This window comes from Lissotriton vulgaris, chromosome 12 (genome assembly GCF_964263255.1).
Source record: "Lissotriton vulgaris chromosome 12, aLisVul1.2, whole genome shotgun sequence".
Classification (NCBI taxonomy): domain Eukaryota; kingdom Metazoa; phylum Chordata; class Amphibia; order Caudata; family Salamandridae; genus Lissotriton; species Lissotriton vulgaris.
In genome coordinates this window covers 98,210,820-98,238,327 of record NC_141700.1, presented here as the reverse complement: position 1 = coordinate 98,238,327, position 27,508 = coordinate 98,210,820, and the positions used below count along the sequence as shown (strand labels likewise).

The following is a 27,508-nucleotide window of genomic DNA, read 5'->3' as shown; positions in this document are numbered from 1 at the left end:
CGAGTTCAGGCCCATTCTGGATTTGCGACAGGCAAACAAGTGGATTCGCAGAGAAAAGTTCCGCATGCTGTCGTTGCACCAGATCTACCCTCAGTTGCAACAGGGAGACTGGCTTTGCGCTATAGACCTACAGGATGCTTACTTCCATGTGCCCATTGCACACAAACACAGGAAGTTCCTGCGGTTCCAAGTCGGCACCAATCACTATCAATACACAGTACTCCCATTCGGACTGAAGTCTGCGCCAAGGACATTCTCGAAGTGCATGGCGGTGGTAGCGGCACACCTGAGGAAGAACAAGGTGTTCGTCTACCCGTACTTGGACGATTGGCTGATCAAGGCATCCTCCTTCTCGGAAGCGCGAGCACACTTCCAGAAGACGTGCGTTCTCTTGAACAAGCTGGGGTTGCACATCAACATGGCCAAGTCTGTCCCGACTCCGGTCCAATGCATACAGTACTTGGGAGCCTCCATCAATACGCTGTCAGCAAGCGTGTCTCCTTCGGAAGAGCGACGATTATCACTCCTTCGGAAGGCTCAGGCTCTTATGACGACTCCATCTACAACAGTGAGGACGGTGTCTTCTCTACTGGGATCGATGGCCTCTTGTATCTTCCTGACGCCGCACGCACGGCTGCACATGAGACCGTTGCAGGAGTGCTTGGAGGATCAGTGGGATCAGAGGAAAGGATCTTGGGACGACAAGATTCGCCTGTCGCTGCATGCTCTTCAGTCCCTGAAGTGGTGGTGTTCGGCGGAGAATCTCCTCAGAGGGGTTCCCTTTCACAAGGACATTCCCACGCAGACTGTCGTGACGGATGCGTCTCTTCTGGGATGGGGAGCGCACTCCGGGACTCTACAGATTCAAGGCACGTGGTCACCGATGGAGGCCACGTATCACATCAATTTCCTGGAACTCGGGGCTGTTCACTTGGCGCTGAAGGCCTTTCTTCCGTCCTTCCAGACCAACTCTCTGCTTGTACAGACGGACAATACCACCACGATGTATTACCTCAACAAGCAGGGGGGCTCGAGATCGCGCACTCTGTCGCAGGAGGCGCAAGCGATCTGGCACTGGCTCCTAGCCAGAGGACTGACGATAACGGCCACCCATCTACCAGGTGTGCAGAATGTTCAGGCAGACGCACTGAGCAGACTGCTTCAGGAAAACCACGAATGGGTCATAAACGACGAAGTACTAGGAGAAGTCTTCGCAAGGTGGGGAACTCCAGACGTAGATTTGTTCGCCACCGCCGAAAACAGCAAGTGCAGAGACTTCGCCTCCAGGTACTTCCAGCAAGGGACGCTGGGGAATGCGTTATGGATCGACTGGACGAACAGCTTTCTGTACGCCTTTCCTCCCATTCCCCTGATTCCGGCAGTGCTCATCAAGCTAGCCCGGTCCAGGGCTCGGATGATACTCATCGCCCCGGAGTGGCCCAGGCAGTGGTGGTTCACGGACCTACTTCACCGGTCTCTCCTTCCTCACATCCGGTTGCCGTGCAGGCCGGACCTTCTCACGAAGTTCGGGGGACGGATGTTACACCCCAACCTCTCGTCTTTGAGTTTGGCGGCATGGCTCCTGAGATAGTGCAATATGGACATCTGAATCTGCCAGACGATTGCATGGACATACTGAAGGAGTCCAAGAGACCTTCCATTCGGACTTCATACGCTTACAAGTGGAAGAGGTTTTGTATCTGGTGCCAGTCTAAGAACCATGATCCTACGACCTGTAAGGAAGATGTCATCCTTCCTTACCTTTTACATTTGGCGCAGTCTGGCCTTAATGTGCATTCCATTAAGGTTCATCTGGCTGCATTGACTGCCTACAGGAAATGCCCTTCACAGACTTCCTTTTTCCAGATCCCCGTGATCAAAGATTTTCTGGAAGGATTGAAGAAAGTATTCCCTCCTGTCAGGCTTCCCTCGCCTTCATGGGAATTGAATGTGGTGCTGTCCAGATTGATGAAGGAACCTTTTGAACCTATTCATAAGGCTTCGTTGCAGCACCTGTCCTGGAAGGCGGCGTTCCTCGTGGCCATTACATCGGCCCGCAGGGTGAGTGAAATTCAGGCGTTGTGTTGTAATGAACCTTATACTGTATTTTATGCTGCTAAGGTTGTTATGCGTACTCACCCTAAATTTCTTCCCAAGGTTATTTCTGACTTTCATGTCAACCAGACTATAACTTTACCTACGTTCTTTCAGAACCCTTCATCCCCAGCGGAGAGGTCTCTCCATTCTCTGGATGTTAGGAGGGTGTTGAAATTTTATCTGGATAAAACCAAAGATATCCGTAGGTCTGACCAGTTGTTTATCAATTATGGATCGGTCAGGACAGGTCTTGCGACCTCTAAGCAGTCCATCTCTAGGTGGATTGTGTCCTGCATACAATTGTGTTATCAGAAAGCTAATAAGACCTTAGGAGGTAAGCCTAAGGCTCATTCCACCAGGGGCAAAGCTGCCACGACGGCTCTGCTCCGTAACGTGCCGATTGCTGAAATCTGCAAGGCAGCCACTTGGAAGTCGGTTCATACCTTTGCTAAGCATTACTGCCTGGACACTGACGCCAGGGCAGACGCTCAGGTTGGACAGGCTTCGCTGCGGAATTTGTTCGCACAATAGTGGCATTATGTACTTATTCTCCACCGCCGCTTAGTTGTGGGGATGGGCTTGCCATTCTATTCACTAGATTATGACTATACACAGAGATCCCCTACTACAGAAGGAGTAGTTTCTGTCCTGTAACTCCAGTTCTGTAGTAGGGGTATCTCTGTTATAGTCATAAGCGCCCTCCCTCCTCCCCGGTGGAGAATTCTTCATGTGAACAATGCTGCAGGTCTGGCGTTTTATACGCCTTCAAAAAGAACTGAAAGTAAGTTGGACCTGCTATGCATTCTGGGATACTGGGAGAAGTCTGGAAAGTTCTCTTAAAGGCACAGTATCCTATTTAAGCCACATAATGGCAGCCTATGGGGCTTGTCTGTCCCTACCTTCCTCTCTATCATTCCTGAGTCTTGGACTGGGGGAGGCAGGTTTCTCTATGGTAGAAACTGGCAGGCTGGGCTGTGTGTGGTGATTTTTGGTGGAATTTCTAGTTGAAGTACTGGACAGTGTAGCCTGTGGATATAGGCTGCATTATTTGTCTTTAAATTCTCTCTTAAGTGTCTTTGCAGTTCCTGCATGATTTTGACAACTTAAGAGATTATTTTTGATTGCCGGGGTCCACGCACATGGGCGGGACTATTCACTAGATTATGACTATAACAGAGATACCCCTACTACAGAACTGGAGTTACAGGACAGAAACTACTCCTTCCTTATCATCATGGGCACCCAGTGGGTGGCAGCACCCGCCATCACCTGCACCACTGGCGGTCTATCACATCGGACCAATGGGTTTTACAAATTATCTGGAGGGGCTACTCACTCCCCTTCAAGATTTCTCCTCCACCCATGCCACATGCTTGCGACAGGAATACGGAGGACCATCTTTCTTGGTGTTGCCAGGAATAGACTGCTCTGATGGCCAAGAGGGCCATTGCGAGGGTGCAGACGCAAGAGGTAGGTTGTGGTTGTTATTCCTGCTACCTTCTGGTGCCCAAGAAGGACAGTGGCCTTTGTGCTATAATCTACCTGTGCCCTTTGATTTCTTCCTCAAGAAGGAGAAATCAAAATTCTCACTCAGGGCTGGTCTGCCCTAGACCCGGGAGACTGGATGGTGGCGTTGGACATTTCCACATTCTTGTTCTGCCTGCCCACAAGCATTACCTGCGGTTCACTGTGGGCCACAAGCACTTTCTTTGGCCTTACCATTGCCCCTTGAATGTTCACCAAGGTGCTGGCAGTGGTTGCCACTCATCTACGGAGATGACGACAGGCTGATGAAAGCAGGCTCGCCCCAGGCTGTCGTCTCCCACCTCCATACTAGGTCGGACCTCCTGCATTTGCTGGGGGTGACTATCAACATGCTGAAGTCACACCTGGCTCCCTTTCAGACGCTCCCTTTCATCTGACCTGTTCTGGACACAGTGCAGTTATGAGCTTATCCTCTCCAACGGCGAGTCCAGGACATTGAGGTAAGATACAGCTGGATTTTGGTGAGACTGACTGAGGCTGCTGGGCCTCATCTCCTCCTGAATCCTGCTTGTACCGCATCCCCACTGGCATATGCAGACTCTACAGTGGGACCTGAAGTTCCAGCGGGCGCAGCGTCAGGGAAATCTCTCCCAATACAGATCAGTTCTAGGAGGGAACTGCACAAGATCTGCAGTGGTGGTTAATGAACCGCAATTGGGTCTGCGGCATCCCCCTCTTCCTTCACCAACCAAATCAGTAGTGACAAATGCATCACTCCTGGGATGGGGTGACCATCTGGCAGATGCAGCGGTGTAACAGGGTCGGGATGGGAGGCCTTGAAGACTGGTGGACCCCTGACCCTAACTCCCATCCTTCACCGCAGACTGACTCTCCGAGGGCAGAATGGGAAAGCCTTCTGGAACGGGACGGTGAATATGACCCCGGCGCCAACTGAGCGTATGACGACCTAGATGAGACTCTGACCCCTGCTGACGTCGGAGGCTCCAGATTGGTGAAAGGGCAGGAACTCCTGTATGCGGGGTGTGACATCACCCCGGAGGTCGGAGAAGAGGAACCGAAGGTGAAGCGAGGAGAAGACGGAGAGGACGAAAGAAACAAGAGCGGAGGAGAGCCAGGAAGCCAACGACCCCGTGAACCGCCGTGCCACATTCCCGAGGGTGGAGTGTGGCTTTCTCAGGTACGGCGGCGTTGAGCAACCTGGGTGGGGAAAAAAAAGAGCGCCCCTTTGTAAATATTGTAGATTCCCCTGTGTGTGACTTTCCCGTGTTCTTTCCCATACCCTCCACCCCTCCTTACCCATCCCACGTTCCTCACGCCACTCCTCCTACCTGAGCACGAGCACGTTCGTCTTGTACAAACCACGGGTGCTCCCTCACAACCACTCGGTCCCAACTCGGGTAAGCCGGTATCAGGTAACAAACTAACGGCTTCCCTCTGGTCTCTTTTTCCTTGCGGTCCGGAGACGGCGTACCGGAGTGGGAGGAGAAGACATTTGCCAGGAGCCACCTCGGCCAAAAGACTCCGCCACCACGGACAATCTGGATTTCGCAAGAGAGAGACTCGCCTTTCGAACCCGGCGAACCCTGAAAATAAAACCCAGTTTGAAGAAATACTCTGGTCTTCAGCCTGTTACTGTTACCGCGCCCATTTCCACCTCCCCTCCCACAGGCGGTCAGAGGCCTCTGGCAGTATCCGGACTCCACATCAACCTTCTGAAGCTCTGAGCGATCCGGCTGGCATTAAAAGCCTTTCTACCCTCCCATCAAGGGAAGGCTGGTGCAAGTGTTCAGACCCCACCACTGTATGGTACTGCAACAAGCCGGGATGGGTGGGGTCGTAGACCCTTTGTCAAGAGGCCCTGAGTCTCTGTGCATGTCTGGAACACCAGGCATTTCCCTAATGGTTGAACACCTGGCAGGGTCTCTGAACGCCAGGGCAAACAAACTCAGACGACGATGCCTAGCGAATCACAAATGGCATCTCCATCCGGAGGTGGGGCAAGGTGCAGCAAAGTACGTTGACCCCCTTTCTGCTCCCCCTTCTTAGGTTCTTCTCTATTCTCCCCCTCACCTAGCAGGACTCTGCTCTAGGCACCTTAAATGGTTATCTTTCTGCTATTTCGGACTTTTTGCAGCTCCCTGACCAGCCATCCCTTTTTATATCCCCTACTGTACATAGGTTTTTGAAAGGTTTTCAACATGTTTCCACCATGTTTCCACCTTCTCCTTTTATCATGCCTCAGTGGGATCTTAATCTCGTCCTGACATTCCAGGTGTGTACTCCCTTTAAGCCCTTGCATAATTGTCCTCTCAGGCTACTTACCATGACTGTCTTCCTAGTGGCATCTGCCCGGTGTGTTCAGTGAGCTTCAGCTTTTGTCATCCAAGTCTCCATACCTGAACATCTACCCAGACATGCTGGTCGTGCAAACTAGAGCTTCCCTACTACCGAAAGTTGTCACTCCCTTTCATGTAGGCCAATCCAACACTCTGACTACTTTTTTAATGCTCCGCCACATCCCTGAAATGAAGTGGAGCGACTTAACCGTCAGGACCCAAAAAGAGCATTGTCTTTCTACCTTAACGGCACGAAAGAATTCCGGGTGCACGACCAACTCTTTGTGAGATATGTCAGAAGGAGAACATTCCTGATGAATAGTGCTCTTCCTTAAAATCTGCTATGCATTTGCCAAGAAGCAACCCCCTGAGGGTGTGCCTGCTCATTCTAGCAGAGCTAAGACTGCCCCCACTGTGTTAACACTCGGGGTCCCTGTCCGGGACATCTGTCAGGCAGCAACGTGGGCTACCTTGCACACATTCACAAAAGACACTACTGGCTGCACAGTCAGGCCTGAAAGGATGGGCACTTTGTGCGTTCAGTCCTGCTGGTCTGTTTGGTGTGAAATTGGTTTGCCGACCCACCTCCTGGGAGGTATTGCTTGGGTATCTATTGTAAGGTAAGGAACCTACAGCTAGAAGTCTTTATCAGATAAACAAGTTACCTTTTGGTAAAGCCTTATCTTGTATGGACTCTATCTAGCCGCAGAGTCCTTACCGGCCCAACCATTCTCCCTGCTCTGCAAATGAATTTCTGTGGTGAGGGCTTCACCATTTCAGGGCCCTATTTTAGTAGGGTGAATCTTTCTGGATTCACTATGCTGTGCTTTATTCCGCGGTCTAGTGGTTGGGTCCGGAATCGTAGTCTTATCTCTCTTTTTTTTTTTTTTTTTTTTTTTTTCTTTCATAGCCCAGGTGGACGTCGACGTCCCACCTTTTGGTGTCCTTCCCGTGTCGTCGGCACACTTCCTGCGGAAGCTCCCACTGTTGGGCGTCATCTTCAGATTCTTTTTTCCGCTGTTGGGTCTGGATCGTTCCCGAGAGGCTCCAGAGTTTTTGGAGGGAAGAAGACACAGAAGAGTCGAATTTTGCAAGGAAAAGACGGAGAAGACAACGAGGAAAGACACCATCGAGCCGGGACGACGAAGGAGAACTTCGACGTCCAACGGAGAATGCTCACACCGTGGGCCGCCTGAGCGCAAGAAATGGACAACACACCCTTTAAATTCTGCAGCAACTGCCACCACAAATACGCCCAGAAGGATCAGCACCCGGTTTGCAACCTCTGGTTATCGGTCGACCACGAGAGCAAGGGCTGGAACGCCTGCTCTGCCTTCACACCGAAGACCCTCCGCATTAGAGAGCGTAAGAGAAGAGCCAACTACAGCATGCAGGGCAAAGACCAACAGCCGTCCCTTCGAGACCTGGGGTCCTTGAGCAACGAGGAGGACAACGTTGACGAAGAAGACGGCGACTACACGGTCGCAGAGACCAATAAGAAAACTTCTAAAGAGGTAGGAGAGTCGACGACCCCTAAAGCCCCGACAGACCCTCGAAGGTCTGAATCGGACTATCGAAAAACAGAGTCTAAGTCCTCGAAGGGAGCACAACCCATTCCTCGGAGAAACTGGAACAAAATCACCTCCGACCAACTCCTCACATCACTCAACCAAAACCCTCCCACCCTCTCATTGGACCCAAACCAAGCGGCCACCAATCTCAAGCAATGGATCACCCACAGTGCTGACGAATTAGCACCCCTGAAAAAACACCAGATCAAATCATCCAGCAAAAAGGCTCCCTGGTTCAACGATGTCCTTAAAAAATCCAAGAAGCTATGCCGCACCCTGGAGAAAAAACCCAACTACCGACAACATGTCCGCCCTCAAGGCTGCCACCCGCAAACACCACCAACTGATTCGATCCGCTAAGAAATCAGCATTCAAGGATCGTCACGACAACAACACTCACAACAGCAAGGAACTTTTCAACATCGTCAAAGAATTCACCAACCCCACCGCAGCATCTAACAACATCACTCCCTCCCAAGACCTCTGCGATGCGCTATCCTCCTTCTTCTACAACAAAATTGCCGACATCCACAACAGCTTCGAGAATACTCCCAGCTTTCAACCCTCCCCACCCCCCTCAGTTCCATCTCCGCCAACTAACAACCTCACCGCCTGGAACCCAATCACCACTGAAGACACCATCCGCCTAATGAACTCCATCCACTCCGGCTCGCCAACCGACCCCTGCCCCCACCACATCTTCAACAAAGCGAACTCCATCATCGCAGCCCATCTCCGTGATGTCATCAACTGTTCGTTCAATTCTGCCACCTTTCCAGAAAGCTGGAAACACGCCGAACTCAGCGCCCTTCTGAAGAAACCCACAGCAGACCCCTCTGAACTTAAAAACTACCGACCCATATCCCTCCTCCCATTCCCGGCCAAAGTCATTGAGAAAGCCGTCAACAACCAGCTCGCCGCCTTCCTTGAATCCAACAACTCCCTCGATCCATCTCAATCCGGATTTCGAGCCAAACACAGCACCGAAACCGCCCTCATTGCAGCAACAGACGACATCCGATCACTACTGGACAACGGTGAAACTGTGGCCCTCATCCTACTCGACCTCTCCGCCGCTTTCGACACAGTCTGCCACAGCACCCTCATATAGCGCCTCAGCAACATCGGAATACAAGGAAAAGCCTTGGACTGGATCACCTCATTCCTCGTTGGGAGAACTCAGAGTCCGACTTCCCCCATACAAATCTGAGGCCACTGAAGTCATCTGTGGAGTACCTCAAGGATCATCACTCAGTCCCACCCTCTTCAACGTGTACATGAGTCCACTCGCCTCCATCGCGCGTCAACACAACCTTAACATCATCTCTTACGCCGACGACACCCAGCTAATCCTTTCCCTCACCAAAGACCCTAACACTGCCAAAACCAATCTTCACGGAGGCATGCAAGAAGTAGCTGAATGGATGAAACATAGCCGTCTAAAACTCAACTCAGACAAAACGGAGGTGCTCATCCTAGGATCTTCCCCCTCTGCCTGGGACGACTCCTGGTGGCCTTCCGCCCTGGGCACAGCACCCGCACCCACAGACCATGCACGTAACCTTGGCTTCATCCTAGACTCCTCTCTCTTGATGTCCAGACAAGTCAACGCAGTCTCATCATCCTGCTTCAACGTACTTCGCATTCTCAAAAAGATCTTCCGTTGGATCCCCCTCGAGACAAAAGACTGTCACCCACGCACTGGTCACGAGTCGACTGGATTATGGTAACACACTATACGCCGGAATCACAGCAAAATTACAGAAAAAACTCCAACGCATCCAAAACGCATCAGCGAGACTCATATTAGACATCCCTCGCCAAGATCACATCACCGGACACCTAAAAGACCTCCACTGGCTTCCTGTCAACAAAAGAATCACATTCCGCCTTCTCACCCACGCACACAAAGCCCTCTACAATCTTGGACCCGAATGCCTCAACACTCGACTGTCTTTCTACCAACCCACCCGTCAACTAAGATCGTCCAATCAAGCCCTCGCCGCTGTCCCGCGCATTCGAAAATCCACCATGGGTGGCAGATCCTTCTCCTTCCTTGCTGCCAAGACCTGGAACTCACTCCCCACTCACCTCCGCCTTACCCAGAAACACATCTCCTTCAGAAAAGAACTTAAAGCCTGGCTATTCGACAAATAATGGACCCCTACCCAAGCGCCTTGAGACCCTCTGGGTGAGCAGTGCGCTATACAAATACCCGAACTTAACGAAAACCTTGACGGCCGCAGCTGCATCCAAGGACAAACAGCCCAGCGTATCCTTCGAGAAGGACTCCCAGGCGGTGAAGACCGGTGAGAAGCCAAGGTCGTCGAAGCACGTCCCCGAAAAGGAATGTTCGACTTCAAAAGAGAAGGCCCCGAAGCCCACTTCGACGTAGATGTATACGGCGAAGAGATCAGCCGAACCGTCCGACTCAGAACAGGAAAGAAAGAAAAGACTGCTCGAGGCCGAAATGGAAAACATCCTGCAAAGAAAGAAAGAGTTCGACGAAAAGATGAAGAGGTTCACGATTCCGTTGAAGCCACCGACTGTGATCGTCCAGATAGAAGAGGAGGAGGACTTTGAGGCCGAAGAGCCGTCGAAAAGTCCAGAGACCCAGGATCATCCAGAGGAAGAAGCCTTCTACTACGAGGAGGAGGGTGACTACGACCTGCGGATGACCCTCAGATCGGCATCCTCAGGGACACAGGACCTGGAGTGCCAGGACCTCGACACTGAAAGCCCAGAAGAGGCCGTGGACACGTACCCTTCGAGGCCTTCGCCGCCAGATGACATTGGGGTGTACAATATGGACATCAAGAACGCGGCAGCGGCGTTTGGAGTCAAGCTTGATGAGGAAAAACCAAAAGTAGACTTCCTCTTGGAGACCCTGCTCCCCACGCAGACTAGGAGCTAGTACCTCCCCATGCTTGAGAGTGTCATGGCCCAGGGGAAGGAGGCGTTCAAAGAACCGGTGACATGCAGGTCCGTTACGCTGAGGACAGAGAAGAAATATAAGCACTCCATTAAAGACCCTCCGTACATCAGAGGGGCAGTTACAGCGGACTCCATTGTTGCGGCCACTGTTAGGAAAATGGCAAATGTGCTAAAGACATCAGGGCCACCACCAGACAAGAAAAGCAGGAGGATGGACCTAACTGGGAGAAAGATAGAAAGGAATGCAGCAATGCACTGGCGCATGGCAAATTCAAACTTCCTACTGAACCGGTACCAGTACCAAATCCTGGACGAAATCAGGCAGCTGATGAAGCACCTCCCAGACGAGTACCAACAAAGAGCTTCACACCTTGTGGAGGAGGAGAAAAATGTGGCAAATTCCTGCCTCAAAACAGCCTTGGATGGAACAGACTCATCCAGCAGGCTGATGATGTTGGGAATCACTGAGAGACGGCAGGCCTGGCTCAGCATCCCAGGCTTCAAACCAGGGGTACAGCACAACATTCTTAGCACCCCGTTCAATGGGGAGACACTGTTTGGGGCGCCGGTGGATGAAAAACTCACCCAGCTTAAGAAGGAAAACGAAACTGCAAGGTCCATGGGGGCCTTACAATTCAGAGGAATGAAAAGGGGTACCCCGTCACGGAGACCGAACGGAAGAGGAGGGGAACCAGCCAGGAACGTTGCACCAGACATTCCAACAGTCCCACCAGGTCGACAGCCAAACACAGCCGTCGCCAAAAACAAACCTGGCACCACCAGCAAAGGGGCCAGTCCTTTCGCAGTAGGGCGAATAAAAGAGGGGGCCATCAATCCACCTCAAAGTGACTCCGTCACGCAATACGTGCCCACCCGTGCAATGCCTCCCAGGGTGGAGTACAAAAAGACCAACACAGGGTTACACGGGCCAAAAATCAACGAACATATAACACCAGTAGGAGGCAGGCTAAGTCATTTCTTCCGGGAGTGGAAGAAGATAACCACAGACAAATGGATACTCAAAATCATACAGTTCGGATACTGCATAGAACTGGAAAGGACGCCGCCAAACAGGAAACCAAAAAAGAAGGCGCAGTCAGGAAAAGAGCTAGAGCTACTTCAAAAGGAAGCTGAGGAACTGCTCCAAAAGGAAGCCATCGAACCAGTACCATACTGAGAAAGAAACAAGGGAGTGTACTCCACCTACTTCCTGGTACCAAACGTGGACGAAACATTGAGACCCATCCTGGACCTAAGGTTCCTGAACAAGTACTTAAAAACACAAAAGTTCAAGATGACGTCCCAGCAGGAGGTCATTCCCCAGATAAGGGACGGAGATTTCATGGCCACCATAGTCCTCAAAGATGCCTACCTGCACATCCCAATGAACAGGCAGCACAAACATCTACTGAGATTTACCATCAACAAAGATCACTACCAGTTCACAGCCCTAGCGTTCGGACTAAAATCCGCACCAAGGGTCTTCACCAAGTGCCTCGCAGCAGTGGCAGTGCACCTAAGAAGAAGGGAAGGGATCCATGTATACCCTTACCTGGACGACTGGCTAATAAAGGCAAGTTCACACAGGACATGCAAGGAGCACGCACAGCACGTGACAAATACACTGATGGACCTGGGATTCTCCATTCACTGGGGGAAATCCTCTATGGAACCAGAGCAAGTAAAAATATTCCTAGGAGCACAGATCAACACCATACAGAGCAAGGTGTTCCCCAGCGACAAGAGGACACTGGCACTGCTGAAGGAGACCCGACTCTACCAGAAGGGTCCGAGCTCTGACAGTGAGGACAGCGAGCAAGGTCATGGGCATGAAGGCCTCCTGCATACATTTGGTACCAAATGTACCCCTCCACATGAGACTATTCCAAGAATGGCTGCAAGAACAATGGTCACAAGCTACAGGAAGTTGGTAAGATCTAGTGGTTGTAACGCACGCAGTGCAGGAGGAGATGTCGTGGTGGAAGAAGGAGAACATAACAGAAGGAGAGCCTCTTACACCACCGACTCAACGGTGACCATCACCACAGACTCATCCCAGAAGGGATGGGGAGCACACATGAGCAAGCTCAGGGTGAGGGGTCTGTGGAATCCAGCGGATGCGGTCAAACACATCAACTACCTGGAACTAAAGACTGTGTTCCTCTTCCTGAAAGCCTTCCAGACAAAACTGTACAACCAGAGAGTGTTGATCCAAACAGACAACACAACAACGATGTTCTACATCAACAAACGGGGAGGAACACAATCAGCTCCGCTATCGAACCTAGCACAGGAGATATGGAGATGGGCCATCCCACTAAAAATAGACCTGCTAGCCATACACCTACCAGGGAAAGAAAATGTGGAAGCAGACTAGCTCAGCAGACAGACATCGGCATCCCATGAGTGGGAGCTCAATACGCAGGAAACGCTAAGGCTATTCAGAAGGTGGGGAACACCGACAATAGAGCTATTTGCAACACACCTGAATGCAAAATGCCGAAGCTTCTCATGTAGGCAACCAGGGGAAGTATCCCTGGAAATTCCCTATGGATAAACTGGTCGAAAACATTTGCTTACGCTTTTCCCCCGATACCACTGATACACCGAGTACTCAACAAGTGCAGAACGAGCAACATGACTCTGATCCTGGTGGCACCACAGTGGGCCAGGCAGACCTGGTACTCACAGATAATGGAGATGGCACAAGGTGCTCCCCACAAGTTCGGGAAAAGGAAAGACCTACCCTCCATGCAAGACGGAGAGGTACTACACCCAGAGCCAGAGAGCCTCAGCCTAGCAGCATGGCTCCTGAACACAGTTCGCACACCTGAGGTTACCTAAGAGCACCCTGAGGGTACTACAGGAGGCTAGGAGACCTAGCCCACGAAGGTGCTATGTGGCGCAATGGAAAAGGTTCATACAATGGTGCAGCAAGAAGAAGCTACACAAGAAGATGACCAGAGAATCAACGGTGCTAAGGTATCTCACACACCTGCTGAAGGAAAAGCTAAGCTCATCATCGCTGAGAGGGCACCTGGCAGCAATAGTAGCCTACACAAGAGGAGAAACAGGGAAGATTTTCTTTACGTCACAGATAGTAAAGAGATTCCTGGAAGGGGCAAAAAGGATCGCACCACCAAAGAGGATGCCGCCGCCGGCATGGACCCTTAATTTAGTCCTAACAAAGCTCATGAAAGCGCCTTTTGAACCCATTCATAAGGCCTCCCTACAAATGCTAACAATGAAAACAGCCGTCTTGGTTGCAATCACCTCGCTGCCCAGGGTGAGCGAACTACAGGCGCTAACATTACAAGAACCCTACATCCAGATACACAATGATAGGGTGGTGATGAGAACGGACCCATACTTTATGCCAAAGATGGTGTCGAGGTTCCGCATCAACCAAACAGTGCAAATACCAAGCTTCTTTCAGAAACTGGCCACAGGCGCAGAGAGGGCACTGCACACTCTAGACGCTAGAAGGCCAGTAATGCACTACATAGAAAGAACCAAGGAACACAGGAAGACCAAGCAGTTCTTTGTGTCCTTCGCAAGCAGTTTCCTGGGTAGACCACTAACAAAGGAAACCATCGCACGATGGCTCGCACAAACTATACAATTCTGCCACAAACAAGCAGACCAAGAACTAGCAGAAGGGGCAAGGGCCCGCTCTACTAGGAAAAAAAGGGAGCAACGATAGCCTTCCTGGCTAACGCACCCATTCAAGACATATGCCTGGCAGCAACATGGGCTTCGGTGCACACGTTCACTAAGCACTACTGTGTGGATATACAAATGAACAAGGAAGCACAAGTAGGACAGAAGGTGCTTCAACATATATTTAACAACCAACGCACATCTTCCACCCAGCCGCCACAAACATAACAAATCGCTACAAAGTCTATGCACAGCATAGTGAATCCAGAAAGATTCATGCTGCAAAACGAATAGTTTCTTACCTGTCGGTATAGTTTTGCAGCTTGAAGATCTTTCTGGATTCACTAGCAAACCCACCCACCTCCGCCAGAAAGATGAGGCTGGAGAAGACGATGGTAAAACAAGGACAATATTGAAACAGATACCTTAAAGGACAAAGCGGGTAAATCACTTACTTGAACATTGCCAAGGATTCGCAAACAGAACATAAAACGAGAAAAAAAGAATCTGAAGATAGCGGCCAAGGGTAGGAGCTTCCGCACGAAGCGTGCCGACGTCACGGGAAGGACACCAAAAGGTGGGACGTCGACGCCCACCTGGGCTACGAAAAAGAAAAAAAAAAGAGAAAAGACTAAGATTCCGGACCCAACCACTAGACCGCGGAATAATGCACAGCATAGTGAATCCAGAAAGATCTTCAAGCTGCAAAACTACATCAACAGGTAAGAAACTATACGTTTTCCACATCAGTGGTCCGTGTTCTTCATGGCTCCGCTCACCTGGCGTGGAAAGTCACAAAAAGTGGGTACCACCTATGTAGGCCTCGCACATATCACATTCGGCGTGAAAGAGGCCACGCGGAGCCAATCAACGCCACCTACAGGCATATAGGGATTCTGCTCACAAATATTTTCTGGATTATCGCCACTCTGATGCCTGGCGATAATTCTATGGTAAGGAATCTGCCTGGCTAGCCTCTCCTAGATAAGGGATTCTAAAGCCTCAGGCGCTGAAAGGGTGCTTGGCTTGGGGTGAAGTGAAGGGACTGTTTGCCTATTGGCCCCAGCCCTGTGTCCTCTGTACCTGTCCCAAAGAGGTCTGGGGTGTGACTACCTGCCATTGCGCCAAGGGTCGTCGAGGGAGGCATTGTTCGTGCCAGTACTGCAACGTCTTTTTACTGCAGAAGGTAAGGCACGCGGAGCAGGCCTTGTCATGCTCCGTGGATAGATAGAGGTTGCAAACCTGGTGTAGATCTGACCAGGGATACTTTGTACTCTGGATGATTTTGGAATGGAGTCCCTTCCATCACGCAGACACGGTTTTCAGGGAAACCACGATGGTGTAGGCTCGAGAGGAGCAAGGGCCGCGAAAGGCACATCAAGTAGAACCCAGTGGCCGAGGCTAAAGGTCACAAAGACATCGAAAGGTACTGCAAGATCCAATCGTTTTCAGCAACGGGAAAGGCAATTCCTAAAGCGCTCAAAGACTCACTGCTTGGCATCGACCTGGAACTTGGTGGATACCCAGCTTAATCCGACAGCAGAGAAAAAACAATTTAATGATGGAGCTGATAACCATGCGCATCACCAGTGATAAGAGTCACTATACCTCGTGAATTGAAAAACCGGTTGCACACATCCAAGCCCAACACTAGATGGCAAAAGTCTGCACAGCATGTTTATCTACAGCTACGCTTGCCACAATCGTAATGTTTTATTTTTCTGACCGAAACCGGTCTCAGGATGCTTGTTTCCGGTACAAGGAAGACCTTGCTTGGCAGTTCGGGCTGGACTGTTCCCATGAGGCACAGGGTCAAGACTGATTTGCATATAGCAGGGTCTGAACTGAGGTGGTGAAGTGAGCTAAGGAATGATTGATTCAACCCAGATCTGTGACTCGGGGTTAGTGTCTGAAAAGTTTCAGCGCTCAGTCCATCATCACTTTGATTACTTTGTGCCCCCCAAGTTGGCAGGGTATGCCCAGAAGTGGGTCCCTTGCTCACTTTGCCACTGGAATCAAGCTATCCTGGCTGATGAGGGGTGTAGATTTGGGCGCTCCAAGACCCAATGTTTATTTTTCTTAGTTTTGGATGATGAAGCCTTTTGATGTTGAGAGGTGTCAATTGCTCGTCTTATCGTAATTCCTCTCCCACTCCCAAATTGTATCTGTGCCTTTCGGACAAGGAGGCTTACATTGGTGAACTGGCATTCTCCCAGTTGGAAATTGATAATTTTTTGTAAATTGGACAGCTAGCTTTTTTATGATTTTAATGTATAAACTTTTGATTAGGTTCTCCGATTAAAAAAGTCTTTATGCTCAACGGCCCCTACTCTGTTCACCCTTTTTATCAATGGTATTGTTTCCCGCATGCAATCTCGGGCTGTGGATGCTCCTTTTCTTGCAGGTGACAAAGTTCCTATTTTAATGTTTGCCGATGATACCTTAATTTTATCCAAAACCCCAAGTGGTCTGCAAAAAGCATTGGCAATATTTGATGAGTTCTGTGTAGATCACGGACTGGAGGTGAACGCGTCCAAAACAAAACTCATGGTTTTTAATCCACACAGAAACTTTAAATCAAAAATTTCCATGAGTGGTCGCATTCTGGAAGTTGTAAAATCCTTCACCTATCTGGGGATCCTTATCTCTAATGACAATAAGTGGCAGCAACATCTTAATATTGCTACATTAAGGCATAAGCAACTAGCTGGCACTATTATCAAGGAACATAGGAAATCACTGACTAAACCTATCAAACCACCCTTGATAATATATGAGGCAAAAGCAATTGGGTCTGCTTTGTACGGTGCGGAGCTATGGGGGCATGAAAATCTCCAGGAACTCTAAACATCAGAAAATAAATTCTTAAGGTCATTGACAGGTACCCCACAGAGCGGTCCGCTATTGCCCCTGCGTTATGAGCTAGGCAGGAGAGAAATTTCGGAAATGGCAAAATTACGTCCGATTTTATACTGGCGTAGGCTTTGGACTACGCCAGAGCTCTCCCACTACGCGGACGGCTTCATAGATGTTATTAAAGCTGACCGTTATAATAAAATCAGATGGTTTAAAACATTAAAGATTGCATTGTTCGATCTAGGACTAAATGCTTTATGGACCGATCCAGCTGGGGCTTCATTTCCCTCAAAGTCCACTTTAAAAAACATTTTCTGGGAATATGTTGTTAATAGGAGTATGCTCAGTACTAACAGTGGGTCCATGACCACTAGTTTCCTAGAAGTTAAGATGTACCCTATTTATGAAATGTATTGGGATTACATAACGAACCCCATGGACAGAAAACTGCTCTTCCAATTGAGGGTAGGTTCGCTCCCTCTCTGTAATTTAACATCTTAGTGGAAATCAGGGGGGTGCAGCAATTTGTCCTGTCTGTGGGGTAGGAAAAGAAACTCTTGGTAATTTTTTGTTTTCTTGCCCAGCATATTCTGCCCCAAGGCGAGCTTGGTTGGCTCCTATGTGCAGGAACTTAGGCACAAAAAGTAGCATGGTAGCGCTGCGTATTGTAAAATCCACTACTGTAAATTGGATCATAATTGCCACCGCAAAGTACTTGGGGTGGGCGTGGGTTATAAGGCAGAGATTGCTGGTAAGCTAATTACTCACTGCCAAGTTGATCAGAGACTGCTAGACAATTGTCTATTCTCTGTAACTGCTTACTAATAGTTCAGAGACTGCTAGACTAATGTTTATTCTCTGTAAATCTTATTTAGCTGATCAGAGACTGCTAGACTTGTGTCTATTCTCTGCAAACGCTCATTTTATGTATCATCGGTATGAAATTTTAATGGTATGAATTTTTGAGGATTTTTTACGGTCATTGTGATTATCATTTCTTTGGTATTCTTAATAGCAATTAACTTTGCACCTGTATCTATGATGTGTTATAGTTCTTTTTAAATTCTGTAATGTGCTGTGTCTAAATGACTCTGTAAATGTAATTGCTTTTTATTATATGTTTGTATGTCTGCTTTTATGAGTAATACTCGAATAAAGCACTTTTGAAATTTGAAAAGTCTTTACATATTTAAGCTTCTTTGTGATTTGATATTCAAGGTTTATTCTGAGCAAAGTTTTGTTGTCATGCTGCCTTCTTCCTTCATTTCCTAAAGAGTTGTACAGTAAGCTTTTCACCCATGGCTGAGCTTGATCTTGCTCTGCTTTTGGCTGCAAAGTAGTGTATACTGTGCATAAAATGATCTAATAATAGAACCATGTTCCTCTTTAAACAGCCTGCATCCCGAAATGTCTTTTACTTATTATTTAAAAATGGAATTTAAACGTATCCCTCTGTCCCTCAGATTTCTGTGAGGAAACGGAAGCATTCATCTGAAGATTCATGCAGCGAGGAGCCTGACAGCACCACTCCCCCTTCGAAGAACCACAAGACTGAGAGTGCATCGAAGAGCCCCAAGTCAGATGGTGCCTCCAAGAATTCCAAGGCAGACAGTGCTTCCAAGAATTTGAAGCCAGACAAGAAATCGTCCTACAGATGCCGGAAGTGTGGTTATGTCACCCATGATTCGGACGACTTCCAGGAGCATATCCCTCAGCACAGGACGGACGAAAGCTCGCACCAGTGCTTGGAGTGTGGTCTGTGCTTCACCTCCCAAGGTTCTCTGAACCGCCATCGCTTCATCACTCACAAGATGAAAGGTTCTGGAAAAAAGGAAGAACGAGAGCCACGGGCAGGACAGACGGGAGACCCCTCATCACCTGTCGATGGCAAGCTCACCTGCAAAGTATGCAATAAGAGTTTTGATAACCAGCTCAACCTGAAGACTCATTTCAGGACACATGGGATGGCATTCATCAAACAACGGCAGACAGTTGGTACAGAGAGTTAGAGCAAACTGGCCCCACAGAGTCCCCTTGTAAATATGTACATATATATACATAAATATATATATATATATATATATTTTTCAGCACAGAATTTTTAGAGACCTAGGTCAGGTTCACTTATGAATGTTCATGTCCTTGAAGAACGATTATCATGAAAATTGTATCAAATTGTGCATCCCACCCAACAGTCTATGTCCTCATTAATTGATTAATGACCTTTCTACGTGCAGGAAACTCTTGATGAGCCATCCAGGTGCAGTGTGATGCACGTGTTAGTGAATTTTTTTTAACTTCTAAGACCCAACCCCCGTATCGCTTTCGGGTTGCTGATGTGCTGCTGTCTCTTTTGGATGTGGTGAAGATGGGGGATGGCCAGGCTTTAATTTTGTGAGGCCCTGTATCCAGCCTTCCCTCAGAAGTGCAAGATGAGAGGTTATGGCTTCAGCTCATCAGGGACTTTTCTGGAAACTCGTGCATGTTAAACAAAGGTTAGGTATGAAACTACAGCCATACTGCCCATAGTTTCAGATTTTCTTCTTGACCCAGTTCATCCTCCGTTCCGTATACTTTAGTTTTGTATATTTATTCGGTTTATACTCACTGAGAATGAAAGGTAAATCCACAGCATTATTGCCCACCTATTTCCTGTTTAATTTGGATTTCCTTCATTGGTCCCTATGTCCCAAAAGCTCCTCAGATGTCACAGCAGTACTGGTGACCTCTTTCCTTTGTACAATCTAGTCTAGCTAAACTGGAATCAGAAGACCCAAGTTTTATTCCCATCTTCTCCACTTACATTATCCTAGACAAAAGACTTCATTTGATGTGTAATTTGACAAAAATTGCATATTTTTGAGATTATCTAAATGCTTATAGTAAGCATCAAAATAACTGGACATTTGTAATTAGTGGACATATTGCTAATTTATCATTGAATTGATTTAACTGAAAATGAATTCCTACATACCTCGTTTGGTGAAGCTCAGCAGAAAAGGCTTTGCTTAAATGTTAATGGGAAATTTTTGATGTTACAAAAGAGATGAATTGTTGTTACCTTTAGGCAAATCTAAGCATGCTCCTAAAACGTTTCCACTTTTTCTCTACCGTTGGTGTCTTGTTCCTCTGCAGGTGGAGGTACTGACTTCCTAAGCTGCAAGATTTTAGGCACCTGTATTAAAAATGTGCCATGGAGTTCTGTTTAACAGAAATAAACTCTACAATGTGAAATTACATTGCATTCCCTTTTCAAAGATTAGCACTAATTCTCAACTGTTTATGTCCAGCATGGTGACCTTTCAAGGGATAATTTTGTGGGAGGAGTGTGTGATCAGGGGTGCTATATGGTTAAACTGTCACTCTTCCCACATAATCAAAAACATGCCCATATAGTTTTAAAGGTTTGTTAAAGGAAATGTTGCGCTAAAAATGTTCTTCGGATAGCCGCCCAGAGAGATCAACCAGTTGTGTGTGGTTGGAATATTGTCAGCCTTTCGCTGATCCAGACATTTGTGTAAACCTCCCACACCAAATGTTGGTATGTGAAAAAAACCCATAAAAAAACACATACTAAAGACTAAGAATTTCAATATCGATGCAAGCCCCAGTGGGCCCTCACTGCATGCCAATCAACCGCTATAGCCTCTTTTCACACCCCATCGCACTCCTGGGCAGCCCATCGATATTCACAGAAGCAATTGCAAATCTTCATATCGTTATGTGATGGGCATGGGGCAGTTAAAATTATTTTCATAAGGTTATTGGGGAATGGAAAATTTACTCCAGACTTATTACTACAGGTTGTCAATATTTCCATGTCTTACCTTTTAGTCCCTGTCTGAAAGAGGGCAGGCCTGTCCTTCAGCTGAATGTCAGCTGAATGTTCCCTTCCTCCCCACACTCCGCAAACCAAGGAACTGTACGGGGCAGAACCCATGAAGTTTTCTGCATGCTAAGGATTTTACCTTCCTTCTCAAAAATAGCTTTTTCCTGCACTGGATCTTGATAGAAAGTGCTTATTTTATTATGATCTATCTTTCAGTTCAATAAATTGATGCCTTTTTCAATTATTAAAAGTATACCCCCAGCACCACCCTGAAGTTTTTATTTTCCTTCTGCCACAGTGAGATTTTGAAACGGGTTTATAGATACCATCACCAGATTCTGGTCCAGGGGTGCGTGGTTTGGCTGCAGTGGATTAACTGTCTGTTATATCGGATGTAAATTTAGCAAAGTTCTTTGAGATATTGTTGTGGATATGTATGTTATATCTGCAAATCCGGGAGAAAAGACAACTCAGACTGAGTTTAATTTTTCTAATATTGAAAAATACGTACATTGAGTTGATAATAGATTTTACTTATAAGAACCGACGTACAATGATGTTTCTTCATATAATCAGATAGTTGTCTGGGATCCTCTGGCACATTGTTTATATACATATTTAAAATTGTCATGTTTAAATACAGACCTTTATTGTAGCCTATCTGAAAGATACGTTTTCCAAAATTCATGTTTTGCCTTTTAAAAATAGCAATTCAGAAATATAATTGGCTCAAATGAGAGGACACTGCAGCGCTTGCATTTCTTTTTCTTTAAGGGGCAGTTGTAGACGAGAGAGAGAAAGAGCTTGCAGGGCGGCTTTAGAGAGCTGACCAGGAAGCTGATATTAAGCAGCTACTTTATTGGAGGTGTGCTACCTCTGATTAAGTAGCTGCTCAATATCTCGTTTTCAAGGTCCTGTGTGAAGGATCTCATCCCAAAATGGGCTTTGAACATCTCACCCTTCTTGACTGGATCTGTTGCAACAAATCTTACTTTTTCACATCCATTCAATGTCTTCTGAAGACAGGTTTGTGATTTGCTTACACCTGACAAATCTCAGGGGCATATTATCAAGAGAGGCGATAAAATTATCGCTGCTTTAGCGGCAGAAAACGGCAGCTAAAACGGTGATAATTGGCGTGATAATATGCTCTATGGAATTCCAATTGAAGCCCATGTTAGATGTGAAGGACATCTAACATGGCTTTAATTGGAATTCCATAGAGCATATTATCAAGCCAATTATCGCCATTTTAGTGGCAGTTTTCTGCCACTAAAGCGGCGATAATTTTATCGCCTGTCTTGATAATATGCCCCTGAGTTTTTCTGTTAAAATGACTTACTTCCTGTCCAGTGCCCCTCCATAGCAGAAAAAAATTGAGCTGAGAAAAACAGACATTCCAATACTCTCACTATTTAGTGATTTTAACACCAATCCGTTTTTGAGATGCTATAGTTTAGAGCCTGTCAAGACAACTGCTTTCTACAGTTCATAGTCATCATAAGCCAGCTTTGTAGAAATTCCTGACATTGAAGGCAGTGGACTAGACTTTTAAACATGCTAAGTCCCCAAAGACATGCATCAACTTTAATATGGAACACAAATAGCTGTTTGCTGTTGGGAATAAGGTTTGCAGATTGGCACCTGAACATGGGAATTTCTCTACTCTTTTCCACTAAATCCTCTTCAGTATTCAACAAGTTGCAACATGTGAAAGTCAGAATGATTCTGATTGGCCCGGAATGACCGTGGCAGCATTGGTTCATGGATTGTGTCCATAGTTCTACGAGTCTTCACAATAAGTCGCTTATAAAATAAGTAGTCTGTCCAGGCTTTTGGAGTCCAATTCGTCATCCTATTTTCCCATCATTGAGCTTTGCAGCATGGATATGGAGTAATATATTATAGCCAACTGAACCTACAGAAATAGACCGTGAACATTTTAAAAAGCAAACTATCCCACTAACAGGCGCTCCTATGCTTTTAAATGGAAAGACTGTGTAATATCAGTCCAATAATATGCCACAGAAGGCAATCCTTACCTAATATGTCTGTCATGGTTGTCTTATGTTCTTGTCCATTAAGAAACATTGTGATGTCTTTGCACCTTACAGGCAGAACCTTTCCGAGGTGTCCCTTATTACGGCCCTCCATTAAATCCTTAATCACTTCTACTGTGAAAAAGTGTTTATTCCAATTTCAGGTACGTCATGTCATGAGAGCTCTTTGCAGATGCTGCAAGTTAAGAGTACTCGATTTTATTTAAAAAAACACTTAAGCTTGTTAAGTGTTTCAAACACATTCATAACTACATTTTAACTATTGTTTTCTAAAAACATTGTATTGGGTATAGCTTGTGCTAACAAAAGGCAACTAAATCTTGAGCTGCTAGACCCAAGGATCGACCTGAAGAAATACATGCTCCCCATCATGCAGCCTTCTTAAGTAATGTCCCTGTTTGGTGATATTTGCAAATATTGCACAATCTCAAGACACTTTTTTAGTCCAGCTGTTCAAAATTTTTCCTCCGGTTTACTTGTTCCTACTAAATATATATATTTTTTTGTACCATCTCTTTGCTTCACCATCACTGTGGTCTTGCTATTCTGTCTGTGTTTTTTTGACAATTAAAGAAAATGCCATGATGGAGGGGAAAAAAAATTGTAGTTCTTCTTCAATGAAATCTTCATTGAAGCGATGTACGACCCATGCTCCTCCCCCGCAACCTCAGGATAATAAATCCCAATGGGGATAATTAGTCACCAACGCATTTTATGGTGAGATATTGGAGATACTGGCTCCCTTAACACTATTGCTGCTAGTGATATTTTCCTCCTGTGCTGGGATTTTGAAAAGTACATTGAGTATGACGAGCTGGGCTCGTCATCAGCCTGGTAGGAGGCTACTTCATGACGAGCCCAGCTCGTCATGAGCCTGGAAGGGGTTAAAGGTTCAGTGCCAATTTTCAGCTCCATAAAGCAGCTTCCTTTAAGGCTTCCGTCCTCTCAGTTTACCCTTCTCTTTAAAAAAAAAAATATATATATATATCCTAAAGTTAACTTTAAGTAGTTTCTTTAAAGCAGTTATAAAACTGCTAACTATTCAAAAATAAAATATATTTGCGAATAAAGCCTTCAGAAAGGATGTAGTAAATTACTGTATTTAAAATGGCAACGCAATTTATTTATAGTATAATCAATCATATTATGATGTTCTAGGAGCGCACATATGTTGGGGTCGTTCAGATGTTCACTTTAAATGAAGATTTCAAATAGAAAAGATTCTAAGCCTGGTTTCTATTTCTCTAGGAAGAGCTTTCATCGAAATGTGATCATTTCATAGCATGAGCTGTGTAATTGGGCAAATTGTTTCTGTCTTCACACTGGTGTGAATATTCAAACGTTCCTTGCAGAAAACAACCTTCATGAATCTTGTTCAGGGGAAGAAGTTAATTATTTTAAATAAGAAAAGCTATGTCAACTCGCCCACCTTCCCGCTTTCTCCTTGCCATTCGCTTTGTCTCCCAGCAAACTCATTTGCTCTGCTACATCCAGAGCGCTTGTGTTCCATCAAATTGGTTATGCATTTCCTCACACGCAGACATACCTTACATGCCCTTCTGCTGCCCCATATATAAGGGTTTTAGGTCGATCAGTACTGTACTGCCTTTTTTCTCCTTGTAACATCACTTTGAGTGTAATCTTCTGGCTGACATTTTCTTAACACAAATTCTGTCCAAAAAGAATGTAGAAAATTAAAACCTCTCCTAGTGGTAAAATAATATAGACAAAAGTAAAGTATGCAGGATTTATGATAGAAGGAACTATTGGTATAAACCAGCTGCAATGAACTAGCTGTGAATCATTTGATAAATACTGGATTGCTAGAATGTCACCTAAACTTTTCAGATAAAACTGATCCACCAATATGAACTTGCTTTCTTTTTTAAGTATGTGGCAGAAATGAATATTATGTTGTACATTTCTTGATGAACTAGAGCACGAAGGACTATTTCTCTTTGAATTGTCTGGTCCTTTCCACAAATAAGTATGAGCCCTTAAGTTGGACAATGAAGTTCAAAAGCTGAAAAACGATAACTATTTATGCTGCAGATTTATGTTTACGAACTTTTTTTAAATTCCTTGAATAAAGAGAAATGTTGTTTAACTCTAATGCGAGGATTTTGATTTCTTCCCAGGTGTATTTAAATATTTGGGTGCTGTATTCAGTTTTACATAAGCAGTTTTTGAACGATGCTAGATTTTGAAGGCTAAGATATTTATTTCTCCTGATCAAGAATTTGATATTCAAAAACGAATTTCCTGTCATGGTTCTAGTCTGTTGATCTACTATTAAAAATAACACTGGATTTAGAAATGAGTAACATTTTCTAATCTAGCATTAGATATTTCATAAATCCACATGCTTAAGTCCTTCCTTGTCTTTGGGTTCCTTGCTGCTGATAGCTTTAAGCATGCATTCAAGCCAATATGAATTATACTGACACTGGAGAATTGTAATGAAAGGTAATTAACTTCTGTATTAAACATACCTCCAGGGATTCTGCGCCTACAGAGAACTGTGCATAGAGACTTGGAACCTAAGTGAATTAGGGTGTGCCAAAACTCACCTTAGTAGCCAAAATCCCCTACCAGACTAGCAATCTGTGTCTCATTGGTACTTCCATACCCCCAATGATTAGACAACCCAGAACATGAACTTGGAACACCTCAGGTAACGTGGAACACATGAACACCCTTTCATTATACTAACATACCAGTCCAAAACGAGGAGTAAATGAGGACACGTGCAAGTTTGAAATATTTATTTCTAATGCTGTATTCTCAGGCGCAGTATCTTAGCTAATACAAGCAAACTTATTATAAGCAACAAGGTGATCAGCATAGTTACTATTCCATAAAATACAAAGGGTGAAAGCATGTTAAAATGCTAAAGGGAAGAAGTCTAAATAGCACTTCAGTCTTACCCTCCCTTGCTAGTATATTATATCTACAGAAGGTCTCTTTGGGTTTTAGAAGGGCGGCCTCATACCTCTGGTCTTAGTAGAAAGGGATCACATCATCTTGCCCCAGTATTGGAACTTTCATAGATTCCCATGCTTTGTATCATTCCCCGTCGTCGGAGTGGGAGCCTCGGTAAATAAAAAAATACCATAGTATTACCATTTACCATAATACCATTTTGTAGCCTTTCAATCTCTTTTTGAAAAAGAAACCAAACTTTCTGCAACAACCAATCAGAAGAGCCTCACCCCTTGGATCCTTCCTGACAGAGCCTCAGGTTTTCCACCGCACGTTGTGTTGAGGGAGTCTCTTCTACTACTTTAGAACAACCTGTTTTCTTGGAAGAATGTCTGATAAGGAAAAGAAAGCTCTATTCAAGGCTTGTGCTACTTGATCTAAAAAGCAGCTGTATGTAGTTGACCAGCATACAGATTGCATTTATTGCTTGTACCCAGACCACAAGGCTACAGAGTGTAAAATCTGCAGGACCTTCTCTACAAAGACTTTGAGGGACAGGGAAGGACTTCTTTTGCCCTGTATACAAAAGATGAAATTGAGGAAGGAGGTTGTTTCCAGTGATGATGAGGATTCTTCTTCAAGGAGATCAATAAAAAGCGGTAGGTCATCCCCTTAATCCTCTATAGAACCTCCTTCTAAATCCACTCAAAAGATCTCTGATAGGTCTGGTGGTTCTGGTCCCCTAAAATCTCCTCACCAAGGTGTAAAGGAGAAAGTAGGATTAAGTGCTGAAGTGATTTCTACTCCAAAAGACCCCCAGGAGCCTGCTGTGGCCTCTCAACCTTCAGAGAAACCAAAAGGTTTTAAAAAACCTGCTTCTCTACCTCGGGACGCGAAATCTGTGAAGAAAACCCGCTCGTCGACGGTAACACCATCAGGTACGTCGACAACGACGAAACTCCATCATACTGCCAGTTCTGCACCTTCGACGAAGACGTCGGCGACGGCAGCTTCAACGTCGATGCTTCGACTTTCTTCCTCGACGACGAGATTGGTATCCTCGACGTCGACGAGGATGACGCCGACGGTGGTCTCGACGAATACATCGACGACGAGGGCTATGACGAAGACAGCCTTGGTTTTGATGATGAGCTAGTCGACGGTGCCGTCGACGCTTCCACCTTCGTCGACGATGACTACTTCTCCGTCGACTGTGCTCTCGTCGACGACGGTTCCGTCGACTGTCTCCCCGTCTCCCCGTGGAAAAAGTATGGATTGTAATAAAACTACTGCAAATTACGCCTCAGATGACGTACCCGCGAAGGGTGCCGCCCCTACCTCCTGCTTTGCTTTTTGATGAGGACAATTCAGAGGAGGAAGAGGATGAAGACAATGCTGGTCCTTATGGAGATGCTTATAGTTCTTCACAGCTCAATGTGAAATATCAGGACTCTGATGGCTATTATGAAGAGGTGCGTCAACCTCCTCCCAGAGAGAGGCTGCAGGAACAATCTCAGCAAGGTATGGTGGCGATGCCTTCTTCCCTTATATCGGACCTGCAGTTGATGCTCATGGACTACAGGAAACGGTTTCCTTCACAATCTACGGAAGCCATTCCTACGCCTCCTCCTCCTGTGCCACCTCCCACTACAACAGAGGTTCGGCCACGGAATCCAGAATCTAGGGAGGTTCATCAACCATCGATTCAGGTGCATACAGTTCAGGATGATGATGATG

The 27,508-nt window shown here is 46.4% G+C and overlaps 1 protein-coding gene across 3 annotated transcripts in view; it reads left to right on the top strand.

Moving 5' to 3' along the window:
* Positions 1 to 21,892, top strand: part of ZNF687 (zinc finger protein 687) — a 302,238-nt gene extending 280,346 nt beyond the window's left edge. For all 3 annotated transcript variants that reach the window (XM_086947350.1, XM_086947349.1, XM_086947351.1), the window contains exon 9: positions 18,424 to 21,892. In XM_086947350.1, the coding sequence (XP_086803476.1) occupies positions 18,424 to 18,969 (546 nt within the window). In that variant the 3' untranslated portion in view covers positions 18,970 to 21,892. The remainder of the gene's footprint in view (positions 1 to 18,423) is intronic.
* The last annotated feature ends 5,616 nt before the right edge of the window (positions 21,893 to 27,508 follow it).